The sequence below is a fragment of the Schistocerca gregaria genome, chromosome 1, assembly GCF_023897955.1.
Source record: "Schistocerca gregaria isolate iqSchGreg1 chromosome 1, iqSchGreg1.2, whole genome shotgun sequence".
In the NCBI taxonomy this organism is placed as follows: domain Eukaryota; kingdom Metazoa; phylum Arthropoda; class Insecta; order Orthoptera; family Acrididae; genus Schistocerca; species Schistocerca gregaria.
The window spans coordinates 165,072,667-165,098,937 of record NC_064920.1 but is presented as its reverse complement, the minus strand read 5'-3'; the positions used below and the strand labels follow the sequence as shown (position 1 = coordinate 165,098,937).

Here is a 26,271-nt window from a genome sequence, read left to right as displayed (position 1 = left end):
AAATCCCCCATGAGCAGAACACTGTCCTTGTCCTTTACTCTCATATCACTGAGTGCCTCATAAAAACTATCCACCTAATCTTGATCTGTCCCTTCACAATGCGAATATACTGACACAATCCTAATTTTCTTGCTAGACACTGTCAAATCTATCCACATCAGTCATTCGTTTACATACCTTATAGCAACTACGCTGGGTTCCATTTCTTTTCTGATGTAAAGCCCTACACCCCATTGTGCTATTCCTGCTTCGACTCTTGCCAGGTAGACCTTGTATTCTCCCACTTCCTCTTCATTCTCACTCCTTACCCGAATGTAACTAACAGCTAAAACGTCCAGCCCCATCTTACTTGCAGCCTCTGCCAGCTTTAACTTCTTCCCTGAGTAGCCCCATTGATATTAATAGCTCCCCATCTCATTACCATTTGTTTACCAAATCGTATCTTAGGAGTCCCTGGTTTGTCAATTAGAGGTGCGACTCTGTCACCTCCAGAGGTCCGAGGCATTTTGCTCTGATTGTTGCCAGCATCGTAATTCCTTTTGGAAAATATTTTAACAGAGTCGAAATTAATGCTCAGTTAATGGCATCGTTTGTGTGTGCAAAGCATGCAAAAACACATATTTCAGTGAGGTTTCTGAAAGCGCCAGCCGGCCGAAGTGGCCGAGCGGTTCTAGGCGCTACAGTCTGGAACCGCACGACTGCTACGTCGCAGGTTCAAATCCTGCCTCGGGCATGGATGTTTTTAATGTCCTTAGGTTAGTTAGGTTTAAGTACTTCTAAGTTCTAGGGGACTGATCACCTTAGAAGTTAAGTCCCATAGTGCTCAGAGCCATTTGAACCATTTTCGAAAGCGCCACTTCTGTACTTGGAACTTGGTGGATCGATTCCAACTTTTCTCAAAGGTAGGTAATTGGATAAAGTCAAAACGATTTTCTTTATCCAGTAATCTCTATCCGTCCCCAACACACAGAAGTCTAAAGTCAGCTGAATGTAGCACTGGTTTTTCTGGGAAGTTCTTGAAGCACACCACTTTTATACTTTAAACTTATGACTGAATGAATGAAAACTGTTTAAAGTGAATCAAATAAATAAAAGAACGCAATCTTACGATAAAATGGAAAGCTAGGTTTAAATATCTAGCTTCATTCGGATTTGACGTTTTTGTGATTTTTTAAATGTTTCAGATTTAAGTGAACCGCATCAAATTTTGTAGGACTGTAAACAAATACACATAGCTAATTTTGATTCTGCTGTTTTGCAAAAGCAATATTCATTGCCACGATATAAGCTACATGGTACGAAAGACAATAAAAAGACCTACACTGGATCAGGATAAGGGCTTCACTCAAATCTCTTTTTGTAAACTAAGCAAAGCTTTTGACTTGGTAGGCCTGTAGGGCATACACCATTTCTAGAAAAATTCTATGGCATTGGAGGTAACAACCTTAAACTCTTAACACTATCTGCAGAACTGTAGGAAAGTTGTCTGTGTCGGCAAAGAAATGTCCAGTATATAACAAGTTAAGGCAGGTGTTCCACAGGGATCTATACTGGGCCCTTTTTTCTTCTTAATGATGGGTTGGGTTGTTTTGGGGAAGGAAACCAGACAGCGAGGTCATCGGTCTCGTCGGATTAGGGAAGGATGGGGAAGGAAGTCGGCCATGCGCTTTCAGAGGAACCATCCCGGCATTGGCCTGGAGTGATTTAGGGAAATCATGGAAAACCTAAATCAGGATGGCCGGACGAGAGTCCTGTGTCTAACCACTGCGACACCTCACTCAGTTTCCTAATGGATAATGATATTCCATTATTTATTAAATCCATTACAGTGCTATATGCAGATCATACAATTTTTATTCATAACATTTATGATTTAAGTAGCCTTAAAACTTGTGTTGTAAAGACATACAGTACACTACTGGCCATTAAAATTGCTACACCAAGAAGGAATACAGATGATAAACGGGTATTCATTGGACAAATATATTATACTAGAACTGACATGTGATTACATTTTCATGCAATTTGGGTGCATAAATCCTGAGAAATCAGTACCCAGAACAACCACCTCTGGCCATAATAACGGCCTTGATATGCCTGGGCATTGAGTCAAACACAACTTGGATGGCATGTACAGGTACAGGTGGTCAAACAGCTTCAACACGATTCCACAGTTCATCAAGAGTAGTGACGCGTATTGTGACGAGCCAGTTGCTCGGCCACCATTGACCAGACGTTTTCAATTGGTGAGAGATCTGGAGAATGTGCTGTCCAGGGCAGCAGGCGAACATTTTCTGCATTCAGAAAGGTCCGTACAGAACGTGCAACATGCGGTCTTGCATTATCCTGCTGAAATGTAGGGCTTCATAGGTATCGAATGAAGGGTAGAGCCACAGGTCGTAACACATCTCAAATGTAACGTCCACTATTCAAAGTGCCGTCAATGCGAACAAGAGGTGATCCAGAACCTGGATTCATCCGGAAAAAATGACGCTTTGCCATTCGTGCACCCAGGTTCGTCGTTGAGTACACCATTGCATGCGCTCCTGTCTATGATGCAGCATCAAGGGTAACCACAGCCATGGTCTCCGAGCTGATAGTCCGTGCCGCTGGAAACGTCGTCGAACTGTTGGTGCAGATGGTTGTTGTCTTGCAAACGTCCCCATCTTTTGACTCAGGGATCGAGACGTGGATGCACGATCCGTTACAGCTATGCAGATAAGATGCCTGTCATCTCGATTGCTAATGATACGAGGCCAATGGGATCCAGTCCGGCGTTCCGTATTACCCTCCTGAACCCACCGACTCCATATTCTGCGAACAGTCATTGGATATCGACCAAAGCGAGCAGCAATGTCGCGATACGATAAACTGCAATCGTGATAGGCTACAATCCGACCTTTATCAAAGTCGGAAACGTGATGGCACGCAATTCTCTTCCTTACACGAGGCATCACAACAACGTTACACCCGGCAACGCCGGTCAACTGCTGTTTGCGTATGAGAAATCGGTTGGAAACTATCCTCATGTCAGCACGTTGTAGGTGTCGCCACCGGCGCCAGCCTTCTGTGAATGCTCTGAAAAGCTAATCATTTGCGTACCACAGCATCTTCTTCCTGTCAGTTAAATTTCGCGTCTGTAGCACGTCATTTTCAGCGAAGTTTCGATCATCGTTACTCGTGGTTTATCGACAATGACTTTCGATTTTCCACTGACAAAACCGTTTGCGTGAATTTCTGACTGCACAGTGGGTTCCTTTCACCGTCTTTACATCTTGGGGATGTTGCTCTTCTGTTCGTTGAAACAACGAAGTTCCTGGAGCTCACGCTTGATGGAAAACTTCCTTGGTCCTCCCACGTGTCTTACCAGGCTGCACGCTGTATCCAGTACCTCAGTGTCCTTAGTGTCCTCAACGGTACTTCTTAGTGAGAAGATTGGACCACCCTCCTCCATTTGTCCCGATGCCTTGTTTGTTCGAAACTAGACTATGAATGTTTCATTTATTCATCTGCACGTCCTTCCACCTTATGCTGTCTTAAAACAATCCGCCATCACAGAATACGTTTGGCCACTGGTGCCTTTACACTAGCCTGGTTGAGAGTCTTTATGCACAAGCTGCCAAACTACAACTATCTTAACAGTGTGATGTTCTCCTCAGCAGATACACATGCCATTTGTCTTCCATGCTCAGCCACCCATCCTATACTCCCTTTTTCAACGACACCCTTACTGCCAGTATGGGGCATGCCGTTCTTCTCTGTTACCTTCTGAAGTTCGCTTTTGGCAGCTGCTATGACAGCTTAACTTCACGCTACTTGCCACGTTACAGATGGGTGTGAACCTTTCACCAGGTTGTCTTTGTGCGGTGGCCTGTGTTCATCTTGCACTTCATTTGCTTCCCAATGAAACCACTTCAGATTCGACCTATCACTGTAAGTTCCTTGACATTTGTACACAACTTAGCAATAGCACCTTTTAAGTCAGAGGGTGGGTGTGCCTTCGTCATAGGCACCAACTATTTTCGGTATTGGCTTCCAGAAAACTGCTCAATATTTAAAGCAGAGATCTTCACCCTGTATCAGGCCACCCAGTACATCTGGTGCCATAAGCTCCAATTATCTCAGTGCCGTTCTGAGCCTCTGTGTGCTGTTCACAGTTCATTGCTTAGTTCAACAGGTCCTAGAAAGCTTCCACTAGCTAGCTGTTGAGGGAGCCACTGTAGAGTTCATATGGGCTTCTGATCACATTGGTCTGATGGGAAACGAGGCTGCTGACGTTGCTACCAAAGCTGCAGTCCTCCTACATTGTCTCTTTCATTCCTTCTGATGATCTCTGGCTTGCCATCTGTCGCCAGGTGATGTCACTGCGGTATCTCTTCATGAGACCAAGCACTGGAAAATTAAATTTCTACCAGCAGACTGGCCGACCCCCTGTTCGCTATGAGGAGATCACATTAGCTAAGTTATGTGTTGTGCGCTGTCTTTTGAGGCATCGCCATTTGTTTCGTGGTGATTCCCCACCACTTTATGTTAATAGTCATCAGCCTTTGATGCTTTGCCATTTTATAACCGAATGCCCTTTTCTTTTTAACTGATTATGTCCTAGTGTATGTTTTTCCATCTGAGTTATCGATCATTTTAGAGAACGACGCGCGAGATGTCGACCGCATTTGCTTTTTATCCATCGTAGCAATAGGACAAAGAAAATTTAATCTTTGGTTCCAGACCTTTGCTGTTTCTACAGCGTATTTTGTTGACCTACCCCAAGAAGAATCCTTGTTTTCAGCTCTCTTTTCTTCCGTTGATTGGGCTTAAGGTGTAGTCGCTTTTAACTTCTTTTTCGTTTTAGTGTTCTAAGGTTATGACATGGGCGCTTCTGACCTCATTGGTTTTTGCGCACTAAAACAAAACAAAACAAAAATATTTGTGCATACCGTATTGGAGTAATGTGCCCGCCCGCAACGTTAGAGACTTTTATCTCACCACCCGTTTCTGATATAGCATCAGTGCAGATGCAGATCACGGACCTCACTGCACAGGTTGCCATACAGCGAACATGACTTTGCAGTCGTCGACCTCAATGACATTATTCACCGGGAAAACGCAGCCGATCACCTTTTCCAAAGATGATTTCCTGGTACCACAGAAGTTTTGGACCTCAAGCATAGGAACACACTCCACCATGCGAGATGGGAAACATGACAGGAAATTAATAATGACGGCAAATGGCTTTCTCAATAGCAGCTGTTGATTGTTCGTCACTGATCTCTTTACTAAACTCCATAGCTGCCTGTCTCACTGTAACAGTGATGGTTGTCACTTCTTACCTGCCAAAAGATCAACAATGAAGACTTACGGTCGCATGAGACATGCAGCAAACATAGGTCTACATTGTAAAATCGAGTGGGAATTTAGCGAATGTGACGCTTCCCATAATAGGAGCCGACTTTCTGTCATTTTATAGCCTGCTACCCGTCCTTGAACATCGTCAGCTACTTGATACCATCACCAAGCTGTTCAGTCAAGCAAGCATACATCACAGTGGGCAGTACAGCTATGGAGAAGACCGCTGGTGACTCTCCCTACATATAACTTCTTAAACAGTTTCCATGGATCACCATGCAGTTACTGATGGTAACACCAGAACGGCATTCGACATTGCATTGCAACACCTGGACCACCAATGCATGCTCGACTGTGCTGCTTGATACGTGCGAAGCCAAAAGCAGCTAAGCAATAATTCTCTATCATACTTGCGTGGCAACTGCCCACCATGACACCATAAAGCAGCAGCTTGGCCTCACTACTGCACATAGCACTGAAGAAAAACAATGAATGTGTCCGTGCAGTGATTATTAATAGCTGAATGAAAGAACAATTTGGGACAACTACACGGTACCACACATTGAGGACTTTCCATTTAACATTTCTGATAAGCACGTCTTCTCCACCTTAGATTTAGTGAGCACATATTATCAGATACTGGTAGCTCCAGAAGATATTGGTAAAGCTGCTGTCGCCACAGCATTTGGCCTCTTCGAGCTGTACAATGCCAAGCAACGTTTTATTTCATGGATGGAATGATGAGAGGTCTGGACTTCTGCTATGATGACGTATTAGTTATGCTCAGTTCCGAAGCCAGTTAAATTTTAGTTATAGCTGCAGAAGCATAGTGTGCTGGTGTTGGCATCGACTGTCGAATGCTGGGAGTTATGTGATGGTCATATTAATGCAAATGTTTTGTTACAACATATTCACTTTATGGGGATAACTAATTTACTGAGCAGGCAAGGGTAGAACAGGAACAGTATTAATTATTTACTTCATAGCAAATCGTTGCCAACACCGCCACACTACGCCGCTGCTGTTGTAAGCAAAACTAAACCCTGAACCCGAACATCTGCGCCAGATATTTACACGCATTCGTTCGCATAGCTGCTTCTCAGTCCTTCTAAATGCGTGTTTCATCTACATCTACATTTATACTCGGTAAGCCACCCAACGGTGTGTGGCAGAGGGCACTTTACGTGCCACTGTCATTACCTCCCTTTCCTGTTCCAGTCGCGTATGGTTCGCGGGAAGAACGACTGCCGGAAAGCCTCCATGCGCGCTCTAATCTCTCTAATTTTACATTCGTGATCTCCTCGGGAGGTATAAGTAGGGGGAAGCAATATATTCGATACCTCATCCAGAAACCCACCCTCTCAAAACCTGGACAGCAAGCTACACCGCGATGCAGAGCGCCTCTCTTGCAGAGTCTGCCACTTGAGTTTGCTAAACATCTCCGTAACGCTATCACGCTTACCAAATAACCCTGTGACGAAACGCGCCACTCTTCTTTGGATCTTCTCTATCTCCTCTGTCAACCCGACCTGGTACGGATCCCACACTGATGAGCAATACTCAAGTATAGATCGAACGAGTGTTTTGTAAGCCACCTCCTTTGTTGATGGACTACATTTTCTAAGGACTCTCCCAGTGAATCTCAACCTGGCACCCTCCTTACCAACAGTTAATTTTATATGATCATTCCACTTCAAATTGTTCCGTACGCATACTCCCAGATATTTTACAGAAGTAACTGCTAGCAGTGTTTGTTCCGCTATCATATAATCATACAATAAAGGATCCTGCTTTCTATGTATTCGCAATACATTACATTTTTCTATGTTAAGGGTCAGTTGCCACTCCCTGCACCAAGTGCTATCCGCTGCAGATCTTCCTGCATTTCGCTGCAATTTTCTAATCCTGCAATTTCTCTGTATACTACAGCATCATCCGCGAAAAGCTGCATGGAACTTCCGACACTATCTACTAGGTCACTGGAGCTTCAGAAGTCCTCTTCCTGGACTAAGCAATCAATGCCCACGGAATTCGGCCACCACAAGACAAAGTAGGCGCAATAGCTAATTATCCACTACTGGCGAATGTTAGTGAACTGTGGCGATTTCTAAGCATCACCGACTTCTACCCAAATTGTGTGGGACCATGCATTGTTAGCTGCTCCTCGGGATGATCTCCTACAGAGTTCACACAGACCAAGCGACAGACTGCAGTTGAATAGAGAAGCTGAGATAGCTTCCAACACTGTAAAGACTGCTATTGATGAGGCCATTCTGTTGGTGCACCCTTTTCCTTAATGGCTGACGCATGAGCGGCAGCAATAGGTGGCGTGCTACAACAGCAGATAGACGATCAGTGGCAACCTTTGGCTTTCTGCAGCAAAAAGCTATCTTCTTCACATCAGAATTGGCAGAACTGATCTACCTATGACAGCGAACTGGGTGCACCATATCCCCCCCCCCAAAAAAAATCATGAAATTCGGACACAAGCTCGAAGGTAGACACTTCACTCTCGTCACAGGCCACAAAACACTGAAATATGCATTTCGTCAGTGCTCAGACAAAGATTCACTATGGTAGATTCATCATTTGGACTTTGTAGGACAGTTTACGAGCAACATTGTCTAAATTTATGTACCAATTAATGTCCTAATAGATGCTGTCTCTCGCATTGTGGTGATCTTGAGTGCAATAGATTGCAAGGCACTAGCCTTTCCACAACAGTCACATAATGAGCTCCGAGCTGTATTGGCATGCCCATCTAGTCTTCAGCTCCATCGCATTCGTGTGCCACCAACAAACATGCTGTTGTACTGTGACGTCTCCTTGTCAGATCCACAAGTCTTCATGACTCACGGTTTTTGACAATAAGCAGTCGCATTGCTGCATTATCTGTCTCATCCTAGTGTCCAAGTGTCCATGCTACAGTGTAGTTGGTGGAAAAACCTTTTGTATTGCCTAAGACTGACAGATAAAATGAATTCGCAATTGCGAATAACAACTATCAGCAACTGTAGAATGGAATGACAACAATAAAAATTCATGCCGGACCAGAGCTCAGACCTGGCTTTACCACTTATCATGAGCGGTCACCTTACTAGTTGGCTATCCGTGCATGACTCACGGCCAGACCCAAACCTCTGTATGTCATCAACCATGTGTCTATGACCTGTACTCGTACATACGTTATGTATAATCCCATATGGGTCAGAGGTTGTACTTGAAGGTTGCTTGCCTAGTATCGGCAGATAAATATGATATGGCGGCACCTGTGTTGCATTCAAGTACATCAGGGCTGTATGGGTATATACAAAATGAATGTACAAGTACAGGTCATAGACACACTGTTGATGACATGTAGAGGTTGTGGTCTGCCCATGAGTTGTGCACAGACAGCCAAATGGTAAGACTGGAACTCATTATAAGCAGGAAATCTGGGTTCGAGACCTAGTCTAGCACAAATTTTCATTGTTGTCATTCCATCCTACAGCTGATGGCAGCCCTTATTTGCAATTGCAAATTCATTTGATGTGTTTCGTAATGGCTGTGGTCACTGCAATGCCTGTTTCTTTGGACCTGCATACATGTCCAAAGTAACTTTGAATTGTGATCAGAATAACATAGACACTGCAATATTGTAACATTGACAGAGACTGCAACACATTTGTCCACCAATGCTTGGACTATCAACATAACAAAATACCTTGCCATGTTAGTGCATCCCTTGGCACATTCATTCCCTCTAATTGGGTCAAATATGTCCACATATACATTATTGGATCATTGACATCATAAGAGGGATGTACTTACTGGCTTAGCATCACAGATCAATCGACTTGTTGGCTGCAGGTATTCCCCATGTCCAAGATCACTGCCAAAACCATCACAATTACATTCTTCCATGGATGGATTGCCCGTATCAGCAACCACTGGGTGTAACCACTGAACAGGGCAAGCAGTTTGAAACATACCTATTAAAGGCAGGTTGTGTAGTGCTTGTTCATCAAGTTGTAAGACTGCACAGATGGTACAATAATTAAACTTAGACGTAGTATCTTTTACATCATTTATTGCTTGTTTTATGTAATTATTCAGTTACTGATTGTTACATGTTAATGTATTCTCAGATAATTTTTTATGAATATGCCTTAAATTTACTTTCTTACAAGCCACAACAGACAAATGATCAAGCACCCCAGAGGTTTAAAGCAAGGAGTCTTGTTTCATGAAATCAAAATGCAACAGATGGTTTGTAGGTTAAAACAAAAGCTTTTGTCAGATAATCCAAGTCATGTTAATATTTGGGGTTTATTTATATAATAAGGTGTCTTGGGGTCCACAGATACAATATATTAGTTATACATTGTCAAGAGTAATTTATTTGTTAAGGGGGCTTATGGATTAAGGCCTTAAATATATAACATGCTGTTTATCATTCTTATGAAGCATAACAACCTACAATATTATTTTCTGCAGAAACACTAGTAGTATGCATGATCTGTCAATACTGCAGAAGAAAACTATTAGGGTAATATACTGTAAATCATTGTTTACTGTAAATCATTGTTCTGTGAACAAAAAATCATAATGCAGTGAACTGATATTTGTACAAAAAAAAAGAAGTTACTGGAAGCAAAATGCAAATAAAATGAGCATTACTACAGTACAAGAGAGGATAGATGTGTTTATATCTGTATAAAAGACTGTCAAAATTACTTAACAACTACCAACTCATGGGGCATAAATTGTTTAATAAGCTTCTACTGTCTGTACAACAATTAACTGAACAAACATTCAGACAAACACTCTGTGGTTGGTTAGATGCCCACCCATTTTACAATATAAGTCATTTACCAACCACAGTATAATACTGTTACATTATTAACAAGCCCATTGTTTCTTTCAAATTATCAGTTGTATTGTGTTTAGAATGAGACATTGTCTACAGTTGCAATCTCCTAATGGCAGTAAAATTATTATTATTATTATTTCTTTCTTATCTCAGATGTTATGTCTGGTCAGAAGTAGAAAGTGACGAGGACCTTGATCAAGCGTGACTTCCTTTTAACTGTACGGTATATGTTATATTGCATTTAGGAACTTTCGGGTAGTTGAACATGTATCAATAATTACAGATTTCTGTAGTTGTGTATGTAAGTTTGGATGTAGATGTATTGCATTGACGTACTGGTGGATATTGTGTGGTTTGACTCCTGTAGTTTATAGTATAATTGGTATAATGTCAACTTTATCCTGATGCCATAGGCATAGTAAGCTAATTTACTGAGATTCTTATCACCAAAATTTGCAATAACCCTAACAGCATACGTAGCCGAACTCAGACGTTTCAGCAGACCATCAATGTGTTGCTTCCAGTTTAACCTCTCATCAATGGACACACCTAAAAATTTTGAAAATTCTACCTTAGCTACAGACTTCTGTTCAAAGTCTATATTTATTACTGGAGTTGTGCCATTTACTGTACGGAACTGTATATACTGTGTTTTATCAAAATTTAAAGAGAGTCTGTTTGCTGAGAACCACTTAATAATTTTGTGAAAAACATCATTTACCATTACATCACTTAGTTCTTGGTTTTTGGAAGTTATTACTATACTTGTATCATCAGCAAAAAGAACTAACTTTGCATTCTCATCAATATGGAATGGTAAGTCATTAATGTATATCAAGAACAGTAAAGGACCTAAGACAGAACCCTGTGGGACCCCATGCTTTATAGCCCCCCATATTACTATAGTTTTGACTTCATGTATTGGGAGTGCTGCTGTTGCATCACATGACTAGATGCCCTGTGAGTTTAATTATATGAATGAGGCCCATGGGTCTCCAAAGATTGCCCATCCTTGACCCAAAACATCATCTCATTCGGGAAGATGAGGTTGTACACTGCACACAAAATATGCATGTCAAAGCAGCCAGCTTACATTCTAACTTATTTTATCTTTACAGGTACTTTAATAAGTGCACTGTTCTCACACGGCAAGCATTACTTTTTAGAGGAGCACGTTATCTGCAGCAGAAAATTTGTAACAAGCCTTCAACAGCTACACAAAATGTGGACATTCACATGTAGTTCCTGCTAGTTTTCTACATTCGATTCAACTTGCGTAAAAAGAGACACCATTTAGCAAAACAAATTCTAATGTTTTATTGTTATTCTTCTACAAGTTTTACAGGAAATCTGAGGTCAGTGTGTTTCAAATTTTCTTTTATCCATTCATTTGCCCTTTCATCCAACTCAGGTGTGAACTCATCAGTCCATGAACCATTTTGACCTGAAACATTTTTTCATGTTTGAGACATAGACTAGTTCTATACAGTTTAAACACATCTGTTACTTATTATATCATATTTTTCCTTCTACTATTATATTATTACACCACATTACATTAGTCATTTCCTGTGAATACCTACAACAGGGGACCCTGCAATGCAGAAAGAAGTCATGACACATATTTTATTTAAGTCTAATTTAATGAAATGACCAAACATAATTAAATGTTATTTTGTAATATTGATAATAAATAACCTAAATGCTATAAATGTAGATTGCCTTTTGTAACACCTTCTGCATACATAAATAAAAGAACAAGTAAAACAAGGTCAACACATTGTAATAATAATATCTAGGAAATATTTTAGGAAAGTATTTTTGTATAGTGTAGCCAGGCACAGACAAGAAAACAATAAAATCTTCTGAAATGTAGTGCTACAGAAGAATGCCAAAGATTACATGCACAGAATGATAACTAATGAAGAGGCACTGAATAGAACCAGAGAGAAAAGAAATTAATTGCACATTTTGATTAAAATAAGGTGTACATTGATAGGGTATATCATAAGTCACATCTGAACAGTAATGATTGGTAGTGTGAGGTAGCCAAGATTTAATTATAATAAAGAGTTCAAGTCAACATAGATTGAAGTTTTTTCAGTTAATTTAGTTTTTAGTAGCTTCATGTTCCACAAATCATTTGCATGATAAATTGCAGTGATGTGGAATGAGTCATTTTATGTTCACATCTCACATTAATCTGTAAATACAGCTACATGCTGAACATATATAAGCTTTCACTCTCTCACTTTCACACACACACTCTCTTTCTCACACACACTCTCACTCTCTCTCATACACACACACTCACTGTCTCACTCTCTCTCTCCCTCCACTCTCTTCTCTCTCTCTTGAAAAAATACAAATAGGAGTTAGTAATTGGTGCCCCCCACCTTCCATACATAACAATAATGCAAATTCTTCCACAGAATACGAGGAGTTGTCAAGGAGAAACTTTTCCTTTAAATGTTACTTTACTGTCTGTCAGACATTTTATAATACTGGTTGAGTTGTCAAAAAATTTTAATTGCAGCGTTGTGCACCTCTTTTTGTGTTAAAGACAGCTTTACTGTGGAGTAATGAATGTCACTTTTACTTCAGGCATTGAAATTATGTACATCACTGTTCCTTTTCAATTGCACTGGATTATTTACAACATACTTCATGAAGGAATACAAATATATTGTGAAGCTGTAGTCCTAATGCCTAACTCCTTACAGAGATATCTACAAGATAATCATGTGTGAGCACTACATATTATTCTTACAGTACGTTTTTGAGCTACACTTTCTACCTTAAAGATGAGCTACCCCAGAACATTATCCCCTGCGACATGACTGAATGAAAATATGCAAAATATGTCAACATACTGACTTATCTCTCACCAAGATTTGCAATGATTTTAAGTGCAAATGTAGCTGAGCTAAGATGTTTTAGGAACTTCAATATCATATGTACTTTTTTCAGTTTAAATTCTCATTGATATGGACACCTAAGAATTTTGAAGTTTACACCCTACTTATTATTTTCACACCATGTGTTACACTTGTCATTGGTGTAACACTCTGATTGTGCAGAACTGAATATATTGTGTCTTTTTAAAAAGAAGGATGAGACCATTCACAGAAAATCAGTCAGTAATACTTTTAAGATTACCACTTCTTCTGTTTCTTAATACTTGGCTTTATTACAATATTAGTGAAAAAAGATGTGCAAAAACAATGTAATTCTGCTTGTTGTATGTTAGACAGAACGTCGTTTGCATGTATAAGGAACAATAGCAGACTTAAGATTGAGCCTTGGTGAACCCCATACATGATTTCTCCCCAGTCAGAATAATGTTGTAAGGACTACATTGGCTGAATTACTAACCACAACTTTATGCATACTTTTGGGTTTATCTGACATTATCTATTGGCTGGCTATATCATCAGTCCCATAACATTTCAATTTATCTAGGAGACAACTGTGATTCACACGCTACTATTATTCTTGAATACGTCACCTTCTAAAAAGTTTTGGAAAATGATGTCAGCAGTTAAAAGAAATAAAGAATAGCACAGGGAAGACTGTTATGGAGAGCTGCATGAAACCAATTTTTAGACTGAAGACCAAGACACAACATAATCTAAAACATTAATTTTGAGTGTTTGTGTGAAGAGACTCTTCATTGGAATAGAAGAAGTTCATCAACAATATTTTCTGATCTATTATGAAGTGATTCTTCTTTCTTTTTTCTTTTCTACTTTATTTGGAATTCCTTTTTCTGTCAGTTCACACTTGTTTTGTTATAGCTTGTTTTAACAAATGTTTCATTTTCAGTATTATTCTTGGTAACAAATTTGCGACTTGCAGAATGCATCTGTAGTAGGCATTTTGGGAAATACTGGTGATGAAGGAGCCTGCAAATATTTATTGGCAGTTGAGAACCATAGCTAAGGGTCACACTCATTGAACAGAGGCACGTGGGCAGAGGACTGGCATGTCTAGATGTCAAACAAGTGGCTTACACTTTAATATCACTACTCCTGATGAGCTGTGCACAGTGACTGATGAAAATATGAAACCCATCCATTTGCAGTTGCTAATCATAAGCCATGGCAGGGGTGGGGTATGGGCATGGAGGGGCCATTGGTGATTGGCTGGGTCCATAATCAAAGAGCATGGTATATTAGTGTTGGCATTTAGCTGCACCATCACACCCGTAATTAGTGCTCCAGGTATAGAAATGTCAGAGCAGGGATGGCATGCTATGCACTCGAATCAGTGTAGCTGGGCTTGGTGGAGGAAAGGAGCACAGTGTCAGCAGCAGCATGTTGCAGGTGAACGGGAGATGGAATGGGGGGTGGGGGAGTGGGGGCAGGAAGGAGGGATGGAATTGGTCACAAAGTGTAGCATGTAGCATGTAGCATGTAGCGTGGACTGGTGCACTGAGTGGAAGTTTTCTCCATGTTGGCTAATGGTACTCAGTGTGTGTGAGCATACAAGGCATGCTGTGGCTGTGTGGAACATGTCAGGGGAAAGCATGGAACAGACTACCAAATCTGGGCTGATCGCCATGGCCACCAGTGTGGAAATAAGTTTTTTCCTCACTTGTTCTGCTAATGACTATCATAAAGCTAACTGCTAAGGGGTAGGCATGTTGGGTATGGAAGGAGAGAAAACAATTTAAATGCACTGGCAAACAAATGGTCCATTTAGTGGAATAAAATGTACTTGGTGGATGGAGGCTATTTAGCAGATTATCATACTAGATTGCTGGCAGCAATATGTCAACAAGAAAATGTAGAAAGATGCAGAGATGGTTAAATGTACACAATGGTCCAGCTGTTGTGTCTAGACCAGACACATCTCACTACTAACACAAATTCACATCCTCAGTTTAAGGTGAGAGGTTAAATGGAATAGTTATGTGGTGAATGTCTAACTACCAGTTAAGTGGCATTAATAAGGGCAACGTTATTTCACATGTGTAGGAAGGCCACTTGTGGAGAAGTATATAAAGACTTGCAAGCATGCTCTTGTGGGCAAACACACTGCACCATTTATTGGAGTGTCTGGAAGGTGCCGGAGTGCTGTCTTGCTGGTATTAACATTGGTGGTAATTGAGAAGCAATGCTCAGTGTCACATCTGGAACAACTGTCTGGGGAAGGGGGACATGGGTGCCTGATCATTTAAAGAGGTAGGCCCACTGGTTCTCCATCATAATGTGAATAGCCTGTAATGTTCAGTGATAGTGTCAGATGTTTTGTTTTCTGGACATCCATACGGGAAGTGTCAGTTGTGGAATAAAGGCTTCTGTCTGCCCTTTCTACCTGGACAAACCCACCTACTGTAAAGACATCACTGGGGAGAGAGTCCATGTCATACCAGGGTCCTCATTACATACTAATGGTTTGGCACATGCATCTTCTGCTGTAGCATTTGTGTCATCTGCTCGAGCAAACAAGTGGCAGGTGTGAACATTGGGGAGTGCATCACCACAGCTGGATACAGAAGTTGATTTGAGTGTTTCATTTAGTTTCTTAAGATTTACTACTCGCCTTTGTCCTTTCTGTTTAAAATATCATCTAATGATAAGTTTCTAAGAAGCCTAAACCAGGTGTAACATTTGTGTGACCTGAGGCTGAAAAGATACAGTAAAAGAATTTTGTACACCCTTTTTATTTATAGACCTTCCTATGTTTGATGGAAAATGTTCTTTCAGGTTCACTTTTTTCCCCAAGCTACAGTTTTTCTTTACTGGTAGCAGTTGTAGCACTTTGTTTTGGAAGGCTTTAAAAAGACATAGTGAAAACATTGGAAAGCATTGGGACTGGATAGATACTGCCTTAGTCTCACTGAACTCTGCTGACTCTTAATTGTGCAAGTAACTTCTTTCGAGACACATTCAGATGGAGACCATACTATAGATGATGCATAAGTTACATCTATGGCTATTTATGTATGTCTCTCTCCTGCCTCCTCTCCTCCCAAGTGACTCCTGAAGCTCTGCATTAGCAAGTTTCACATAGCATCTTACTCAAGTTTTGCATTATTGCTCAAAGAGTTACAGTATTGTCACACTTGTGAGAGGAGCATTGTCAGTTTTGTGACTGGTGCCAGTGTTTTTCAATAAGTGATGCCAACTGTTGTCTGCAACTCCAGCTAAAATTATATTACCATTTTTCCAAGGTCCTTGGAAGAAAGGAAGGAAGATGAGAATTTAATCCCCTGCTCACTTACAGTATTAGAGTATTTTAGTTTTCATTAATATATGCAAAAGAAATGGAAATGTTAATTAAACACCTAAGATCAGCACAATGTATTTCATGTGGCAGAAGAGCAGGATCCAAAAAAAGGAGGGTGCTTCTATTTTGAAGGGAGAACACTAAATTTTCATCTTCTTTTTTGTTATATTCACAATAAATTTTATATCTCACAAGTGGTGCATCTGAATCTGGTAGTAAATTCTATGACCTAATAAAAAAAAGTAGGTAAAGTTGATACTAGCTGAGAAAATGCTTGACTTGTTGATAATACCTTTCCTTATAAAATCCTGCTCTCCATTCTGCAGCAGTCCAATGTCTTTCAGCTGATCCATGTTGACTGCTGTGTTTTTACGGAAATTATTTATATGCAAATATGATGTGAGCTCTGATACCTGTTCGTCTGTTAGAGATTTCCCAAGGAAGGCTGCCACTCTTTCAACAGTTTCTGAAATGTCCTGCAAGGAGTTAGTGATTAGTTTAAATATACTTTCAGCACATGAATTGCAACCGTATAACTGTATATTCCTTAAAGCTTTTAATGCTTTACATTAAACTATCACCATAGTATCAATAGACACAACAAGCAATAAATGACAATGGGAAAACACACACACACACACACACACACACACACACACACACACACACACACACACACACACTATGGCACATGTCCTGCTGCAAGTGCCTTCAAAAAGTGACTGTCAGAAATAAAGGAGCACTGTGGGCAAACCTGGAAGTTTAAATGAAAATTTAAGATAACCTGATTAGAGATTCCTTCTACAAATGAACTGATGATCGCAAAAACGTCTGATTTTCCAAATTGAGAAGAAATTCAATTTTTTATACACATATATAAAATCTTTTGGTGTACTCACCTTCTGAAATTGATCTCAGTTGCACTTCCTAATAATACAATTTGGGGAAAAGCTTATGTTGCTTCTCCACTAAATGAATATCGACTGATGATTGATTATACTTAGAGAAGGCAGGTGTTTCATCATCAAAGCATATGGATCTCAAAGTGGCAATCACTCTCTACTCTCTATATGAAAATAAATATACAAATACTACAAAACATTTGACCTGTTGATCACTTTTAGTAAAATTCTTCACACAAACATCATCTGCAGTGTCACAGTCTACCTCATTATTCACACACTGAAAGAGATTTTGTTGAAATCAAAAAGAAATCCTGCAATATATATTCTATACCATTTTCTTCACGTCCTCCAAATTTTTTAGTCTACTGGAACAGCCCAGAAGGATAACATAGAGAGGTGGCCAAATTCTGTACATGACTGATTCCCTAAACCATCAACAAATTTGTTGACAGTTTCATGCCCCTTCTGTCATGAACTGTACTTAAATTCCATATATTCACTAAGGAAAAAATTAATTTTCTGTTGAGCAGTAACAATCTTTCCTAGTTATTGTATGGTTGCAGGACTTTTCTTAAACAGCCTTTCCACCAACTATGACAATCCAAAATGTGTGGGAGCTTCAAATTTCATCACTTGTCTTAATGTATGACTTCACTGCAATTTGCTTTTCCTTCACACACAAATAATTTAGACATTTTGGTCTTTAAGTTATGATATCAACCAACTCATAAATATCTTGAATGCAAATTTTTGGTAACATAGATTCTGTATAAAAACAAACAGGAGACTGACAATATCATCATGTTGCAAGCACAATTTAGTTGTGTGCTTTAGTTTCCCATACAACTTACTTGCTGTCATTTTCGAACTTGTAGTTCTCTTTTAGCTGTTTTCCTCACAGATAATGTAATTATATGCCTCCACATTTGGAAAAGAGCTCCTCACATTTCATGCTGGCATCAACTTCAGTTTGACCAAATCTGGGACCAAAGTTTTCATTAAAACCAATAAAATACAAGTAATGATGATGTTGCACAGCAGAATAGTAACTACAGGAATAAAATTTCATTTCTAACTGATGGAAACATTGCTAAGTGGGGCACATCTGCTGGCTATGCAACTGTGTCATAACCAAATGTTAACATGCTAGATGTGAAGCACAATCGAGCTGGGAGCTAATATTCAATACTTTGACAACAGTGTGGAGCAAAGAGAATGCTGTACTGTAACAAGGCTAAATGTAGTAATTTCACCTAAAGATGTCATAAAAACACCTTTCAGGGTGCAAGCTTCACATATTGGCTCTCAATGATGTCATGCAACAGGTGAGGGGTGCAACATTGTCTTTATAATATATAGCATTTTGAGACTATTCAGCAGTTACCAGTGGTGTTCTCCAACACCTCCCAATGCTCCACCTCTCTGCTCACCATCTGATAGTATAAAACCATTTTATTTTATTAAGTCTGTCTATCCACATTTATTATGTAAATGAAGTGTGTAATTTTGATGCCTGTTTTCTCCTCACGAATATCAATGGTTAACGTTTCAGAGAGACGGTCTGAAGATAATTTTTTATAAAATCGAAACCAGTTACCACTTTGAAATGTGATTTTAAGTTTTTAATAAATCCTTGCAATTAAGACATTAGTATTTTAACTGCTTTTGAGTTTAGTTGTACAACAGGACCAACAACTGGTGACCTCAACATTCTCTAAACTAGGAACAAGTTGCTCAAAGACGATAACTTTCATGGGGAAGTGGAGGGGGACAAGGTGCTTTGTGTCCCCTCTCCAAATGTTTAGAAGTAGGGGCCTCGCTTCTCCAATGTTCAAACATACATTTCTCAGCACCATCCTCCACCTCTTTACTGGGAAATCTGTTAAATTTGCATTTACATTGTTGCATAATAGTACATAATAATTAAGAATGCAAAAATGCTGGTTGACAAGTTATTGAGAATTCATCCCTGCTACTGCTCTAACCTGTACGCGTGATGAACTGTCATTCTGAGAGGGTTTTCCCTTCATCTGTATTGATCTCGCATTTTTATTTTGCCCCTATACAGAGGCATGTGGGGGCAGAAGCTTGTGATCAGACTGTTGCACATTTGCTTCTTGAACAATCCCCTCCTCTTTCTTGCAGAGCAGCCAATTTACAGTTTATAAAAGAAATGAATGTTTAATAGATTAGTGCATAGCAGAAGTAACAAGAAAATTGTTGATGAGTCACTAGAAGGACAAGTACTGGTAAAGATTCTTTACTCATTTTTATAAATAATATTGAGAATCACTACGTACAACACCATACATGAATCTACACTAATCATACAATGGCTCCTTACTGCTAGGGCACGCAATACTGTTATAGCATTGCTGTTGGCAGTGACAACAAACATTCCGGAGCATCTCAAAGTCAGCCAACTTTCACCGAACAGCCAGGGACTAAGTAAAAGTGTCCACCTTTTATTAATTTATATCTAACCCCACTAATAAGTCAGAACTGCCTCTGAGGTGCCTTTAATTTTCATAAAGCCAAACTGATTGTCATCTAACACATTCCCAATTCTCTTTTCCAATCTTCTGTATTTTATTCTTGTCAGCAACTTGGATCCACAAGCTGTTAACCTGATTGTGTGAAAATTCTTGCACTTGTCAGCTCTTGCTATCTTCAGAACTGTGTGGATGATATTTTGCCATAAGTCTGATGGTATATTGCCAGTCTCATATATTCTGCACACCAATGCAAACAATCACTTTGTTGTCACTTCCCCCCAACGATTTTAGAAATTCTGATGGAATGTTATCCATCCCTTCTGCCTTATTTGATCCCAAGTCTACCAAAGCTCTTTTAAATTCTGATGCTAATACAGGACACCCTATCTCGTTTATATCAATTCCTGTTTCTTCTTCTATCACATCAGACAAGCCTTCCCCCTCATAGAGGCCACTACTGTACTCTCTCCACCTATCCAATCTCTCCTCTGCATTTAACAGTGAACTTCCCATTGCACTCTTAATGTTACCACCTTTGCTTTTAATTTCACCAAAAATTGTTTTGATTTTTCCATATGCTGAGTCAGCCCTTCCAACATAATTTCTTTCTCGATTTCTTCAGATTTTTCATGCAACCATTTCACCTTAGCTTCCCTACAATTTCTATTTATTTTTCCTAAGGAACTTGTATTTCTGTATTCCCAAATGTCCCTGAACATTTTTTTTTTTTCAAAAGCAAAACCTTTTGCCTTATTATAATTGATCTGTGCAAACTGCTGACTGCATGAGGGCTGACAAATATGATGCTTTATTTTCATGAAATAGTGTTTTTTTGTCACTGCCACACATTCATCAATACTTTTGTCATTGTTTTCTCATACAGCAACTCTAACACTAGCTGTAGGTTCACCATCATCAGTGCATCAGTACTTTTCTTCCAAAGTATTAACTTGTCCATTTTAAACAGACCAGTAAGGGAGACAAGACTGATTAGTAATCCATATGAGTCACAGTAACACACTGTCCACCGTGTGGTGTGGCATAGTAGTGCATGCACCTCAAACGATAAGAGGTTTGGAGTTGGACATAGATTAATAAGACATGTTCATAGGATTTGTCAACCTGGAAAAGAGTTTGACAGTGTCAAATGGTGCAAGAAATTTGACATTCTGTGGAAAATATGAGTAAGCTCTGAGGAAAGATGGGTAATACACAACATATACAAGAGCCAAGATGGAATAATAAGAGTGGAAGACCAAGAACGAAGTGCTTGGACTAAAAAGGGTGTATGCAAGGGATGTAGTCTTTTTACCCTTACCATTCAATCTGTACAGCAAAGAAGCAATGGTGGAAATAAAAGAAATGTTCAAGAGTTGAATTAAAATTCAAAGTGAAAGGATATCAATGATAAAATTCAATGATGATATTGCTATCCTCAGTGAAAGTGAAGAAATAGATCTGTTGAATGGAATGAACAGTCTAATGAGTACAGAATACGGATTGAGAGTAAATCAAAGAAAGATGAAAGTAATGAGGACAGCGAGAAACTTAACAACAGGACTGGTGGTCAAGAAGTAGAGGAACTTAAGGGATTCTGCTACCTAGACACCAAAATAACCCATGACAGATGGAGCAAAGAGGACATCAAAAGCAGACTGGCACTGGCAAAAAGGCCATTCCTGGCCACGAGAAGTTTACTAGTATCAAAATAAGACTTAATTTGAGGAAGAAATTTCTGAGAATGTATGGTAGTGAAACATGGACTTTAGGAGAACTGGAATGGAAGAAAATCAAAGCATTTAATATGTGGTGCTACAGAAAAATGTTGAAAATTAGGTGGACTGAGGTAAGGAATGAGGAGGTTCTGCACAGAATCAGAGAGGAATAGGATGTAGGGAAAACGCTGACAAGAAGAAGAGACTGGATGATAGGACATATGTTAAGACATCAGGGAGTAACTTCCATGGTCCTAGAGGGAGCTGTAGAGGGTAAAAACTGTAGAGGAAGACAGAGATTGGAATACATTCAGCAAATAATTGATGATGTAGTTTGCAAGTGCAACTCTCGTATGAAAGGGTGTATTGCAATGCCTGTGAGAAAATTTGAGAAGGGAACAGCCTGTAGTGTGGCGAGACAATTCATGGCTCTTGCATCACAATAACATGTTGGCACATTTATCCCTGTTGGTGTATGACTGTTGCACACAAAATGAAATCACTGTGCTGCCTGCTCCTCTGTACTCTCCAGGCCTGGCCCCTGTGGACTCTTTTTTATTTCCAAAGTTGAAAACCCTGTTGAATGGATGAATATTTGCGACAATAGATGATATAAAAGAAAATTCACCAACAGCACTTTGTGCGATCCAGCAAGGGACGTACCAAGACTGCTTCCAGAAGTTGAAACGGCGTTGGGTCTTGTGTATCAACTGTGGAGGAGAGTAGGTCAAAGGAGACCATGCGCAACAAGTAAAAGACAAGCACAGAAAAATTTTATCAACGAGGTTCCAGAATTTTTTGAACAGACCTTGTAACTCTAGGTATTGATTTGTACACAAAATTAACTTTTCCTCATCTAATGCCATGTTGGTAAACAAAATTTAATTTTGTGTGTCAAAAGAGCTATGACTGGAATGACGTGTGGTGTTCTGACTCTTGCTATACTGCACTAGTGACAACAGAACTACGTGACGCTGCATGGCATGGCATGGCATAGTTGCTCAGTTGGTCAACTTTTCCGCACAGTTTCACTGCCCCATGGGCATTCTGCCTCATATGGCTACCTAAAAACAATACTTAGTCTTTTCATGTCGTGCCACTCTGCTGCAGTGCAGTTCTGTTCAGTGCGGTCTTACCATTAGTGCTTTGCATTTCTTATGGCTGGAGATTTAATATTAGTTTTCTTTTCTGTCAGTTATGGATACGACAAATAAATTTACTAGGAGGTCATTTTATGTGGCTATGGGCAAAGATATGTTGCTCATTGTCAAATTCTCACTCCTCCTTACAGTTATTTGGACTGTTTACACATAATGTGTGTGCCTTGAGGAAATGAGATATGTGTGTTTATGTTTGTAGTTGTGTTTGTATATAGAAAAAGGTGATGATGCATGTTCTTTCTTTTTAATTTTAGGGTTTTTATTGTTCATGTTTGGTAATTGTATTGGTTTGTGGTTGGTAGGTAATGTGGATATTCTTTAAATGTACTCGCAATGGCGAATATGGACAACCATCAGCTGTCGAATGGAAAGTCAACAGTGAAAATTTATGTCAGACTGGGATTCAAACCCAGATTTCTTGCTTATCACGAGCAGTCATCTTACAATTATGCTATCCGCGCACAACTCACAGTCACACCCAAACTTCCATATGTCTCCAACAACCTGTTCTCATACTTCTATTGTGTATATTCCCATACAGATGAGACATTCTACTTTAAAGCCACTTGCCCAGTGTCGGCACATAAATACAATGTTGCAGTGCCTGTGTTACTCGAAATTATGATGCCAAGTTTCTTTGAAGATGCATGCATGTCGAAAGAAACTTTGCATCATAAAATTGAACAAGACAGGCATTGCAACATTGTATTTATCCACTGACACCAGGCAGGTGACTTTAAAAAGAAATGTCTTACCTGCATGGGTATATACATAATGGATGTATGAGTAGAGGTTGTAGACACATGTTTGGCGACATGTGGTAGTTATGGCTGGCCGTGAGTTATGCATGGATACCCAAAAAGTAAGGCGACTGCTTGCGATAAGCAGGAAATGAGAGTTCGAGACCCTGTCTGGATAAAATATTCACTGTCATCTTTTCACACTACAACTGATGGTTGCCCATACTTGCAGATGTGAATTTATTTAATGTATTTCATGATGGTTGTTGTCCCCACAGTGCCTGTTCCTTTGAACATGCATTCGTACCATAATTTGGAATAATACAGGCACTGCAATATCAAATGTCAAGATTGCTTTACTGTCGTCAGTTAGGTCATGATTTTGTTAGTTATGGGAATGAATTTTGTTTTCTTGAACTGAGGGCTTCGTTTTATCTAGCTGTGTTAAGTGAATTTGACAATATGAGTATTATGGTTTTGATATTGTGGGCTCTTTATAGGTGAGGTAAAATGTGTGGTTTTCAAAATGTGTATTGGTTGCTGATACCACAGTATACTCCTGAACTATGTAGGTCAATCAGAATTTGTGATATTGGATTTCCAATTTGTGTGTGATTAGTTTGGTACTGAGGCCTTTGTTTGAGCTATATAGGTCATGCGAAATTTGTGAGACAAAGTTTTTGGCTTGTGTTTGGGTTACTGGTACTGCACTCCTCGTTTGACCTATGTTAAGTGAAATTTGCAGTAGTTTTTGGTCATTTTCTATTTTTATTCACACAGACCACAGTGCATTAATAATGGAACTCAGCATGGAGAATAAGAGTAAATGGCATCCAAGTACATGTCGTTCAAGCTACACATTCAGTAGGAGGGTTATTAAAGAATAGACATTAAATGATAGTAAAGTAGCACTGTCTGGTGTGAAATGGCAGCAGGGAAATGCAGTGGGGCCAGTGCTTCATTTAAATGTGTTCCAAACCTTGAAAACAAAATTTGATGACATATTCCCAGTAGTTCTCAAGAAATATCCTGCAGGTAAATTACAAGGAAGGAAAAAGCTGTTATAGGGAAGATATGATATACACCTGAGCTAGATAAATAAAAGGCATTGTATTAATGTTCAGGGACTGTATGAAAACAGCTTTAGAACTTCCAGCTAAAGACCTGCTTCATGGTAACTACTTCAGAGCCAACAGGTTTTACAGAAAGGGAGTGGAGGGTGCAAAGAAGAAATATTATGACAAGTTTGTTCAAGAGGCTCATAATCCATGTAAAGCAGCTTGGACTCTGATAAATGAGCATACCTTAAATCAGTACTTCATAAGGACAGTAAGAAATATTGTAAATTAAATTCCAGCCCCAGGTTTAGAGTCCACAGCTCGTATAAAAATGTAAAGTGTTGCTTAAAAACTGGAAGTAAGTGCACCCTAAGAAAATTGTAAAAAATAGTGAATACATATAAATACTCAAAGTGAGCAGGTATCTATGGCATATGCCACACAGTCCTGAAGGAAATTATTCCAGAGCTCGCTCTCACCACTAGCCACAGTAATCAACAAATGCTTTTCCTTTGGTGTCTTCCCAGAATTCCTGAAACTGGCATGGACAGTACCAGTCTACAAAAAAGCTGATCCATGTGAAGTGTCCAGTTTCATACCAGTTTCCATAATCCCCGTCCTAGCTAAAGCTATGCAGTCTGTAATGAAACAATAGCTACAAAAATTACTTCAAAGACAATAAACTCTTTCAGGACAACAGCATGGTTTTCGTAAGAGAAAGCAAATGGACGTAATTAGGGAGGTAAGGCAAGGGTTTGAAGATAGGAAAAGTCTGGCACTGACACTCTGTGACCTCAGAAGGCATTTGACTGCATCTTGTACAAGTTATTGCTTATTAAAGTATTATGGTATTAGAGTTGTTGTGGTGGCTACTCTCCAATCCTATCTTGAAAACTGATAGCAAATAGTATCTTTTCTTGGCGCAATCTCCCAAGAACAGAAACTGGAGAATGATGTACCCCAGGGGTTCATCATAGGGCCTCTCCTGTTCCTTATTTACATTAATGATCTGGGTTGTAACAACCACAGTTTGCTGATGACACCACTTTTTTTGTGAAAGAAAAACATGCTGCACAAGCTGGAAGCTACAAATATGTTCTTTGAAAATGTCAAAGAATGGTCCATTGAAAATAAAATGAAAATGACTGAAGAAAAAACACGTCTGTTATGCAGCCTTAGCAACATTGGATACTATGATAATATGGTGGCTGTCAAACTGCTAGGACTCATGATTGACAGTGAGCTATCAATGAATGACCCATGCGCCTGTGTGTGTGTGTGTGTGTGTGTGTGTGTGTGTGTGTGTGTGTGCATGCTCCAAGCTCTCCCACATAACATACCTTCTGAGGAAGGTCTATTAACTGACTCATACCTTATAACAGAGTATTATGCACTGTTTCATAGTCTCAAAAATTGTGGCCTGCTGTTACAGGGACACATTGCAGGTTGCAAGGAAGTGTTAAGGCAATAAAAGAATGCAGTCAGAATCATTGCATCAAGAAAGACTGGAGCACCGCAAGCCTATATTCACCTGGTCAGGAGTAATGAAAACCCTCAGCCAGCACATGATTTTATACCTCATCAGTGTAAAAGAAAACCAAAGAGTTTCCACCATAAGGCAAGATATACATAGTCATGACACCCCCAAAAAGAGGAACATTGATACACCTAGCTGTTGACTGTCTGGAACAAAAGATGGTTTTAAAGTGGTTCCTTTCAAAACGTTTAACTCATTGCCCTGAGAAGTGCAATCCCTGTCACCAGGGTGT

At 39.7% G+C, this 26,271-nt stretch overlaps 1 protein-coding gene across 2 annotated transcripts in view; it reads right to left on the bottom strand.

Annotated features, from left to right (window-relative positions):
• Positions 1 to 9,392: 9,392 nt before the first annotated feature.
• Positions 9,393 to 26,271, bottom strand: part of LOC126336059 (sulfotransferase 1C4) — a 34,078-nt gene continuing 17,199 nt past the window's right edge. For both annotated transcript variants that reach the window (XM_049999546.1, XM_049999542.1), the window contains 2 exons: positions 16,722 to 16,905; positions 9,393 to 11,639 (listed from right to left, as the gene is read on the bottom strand). In XM_049999546.1, the coding sequence (XP_049855503.1) occupies positions 11,518 to 11,639; positions 16,722 to 16,905 (306 nt within the window). In that variant the 3' untranslated portion in view covers positions 9,393 to 11,517. The remainder of the gene's footprint in view (positions 11,640 to 16,721; positions 16,906 to 26,271) is intronic.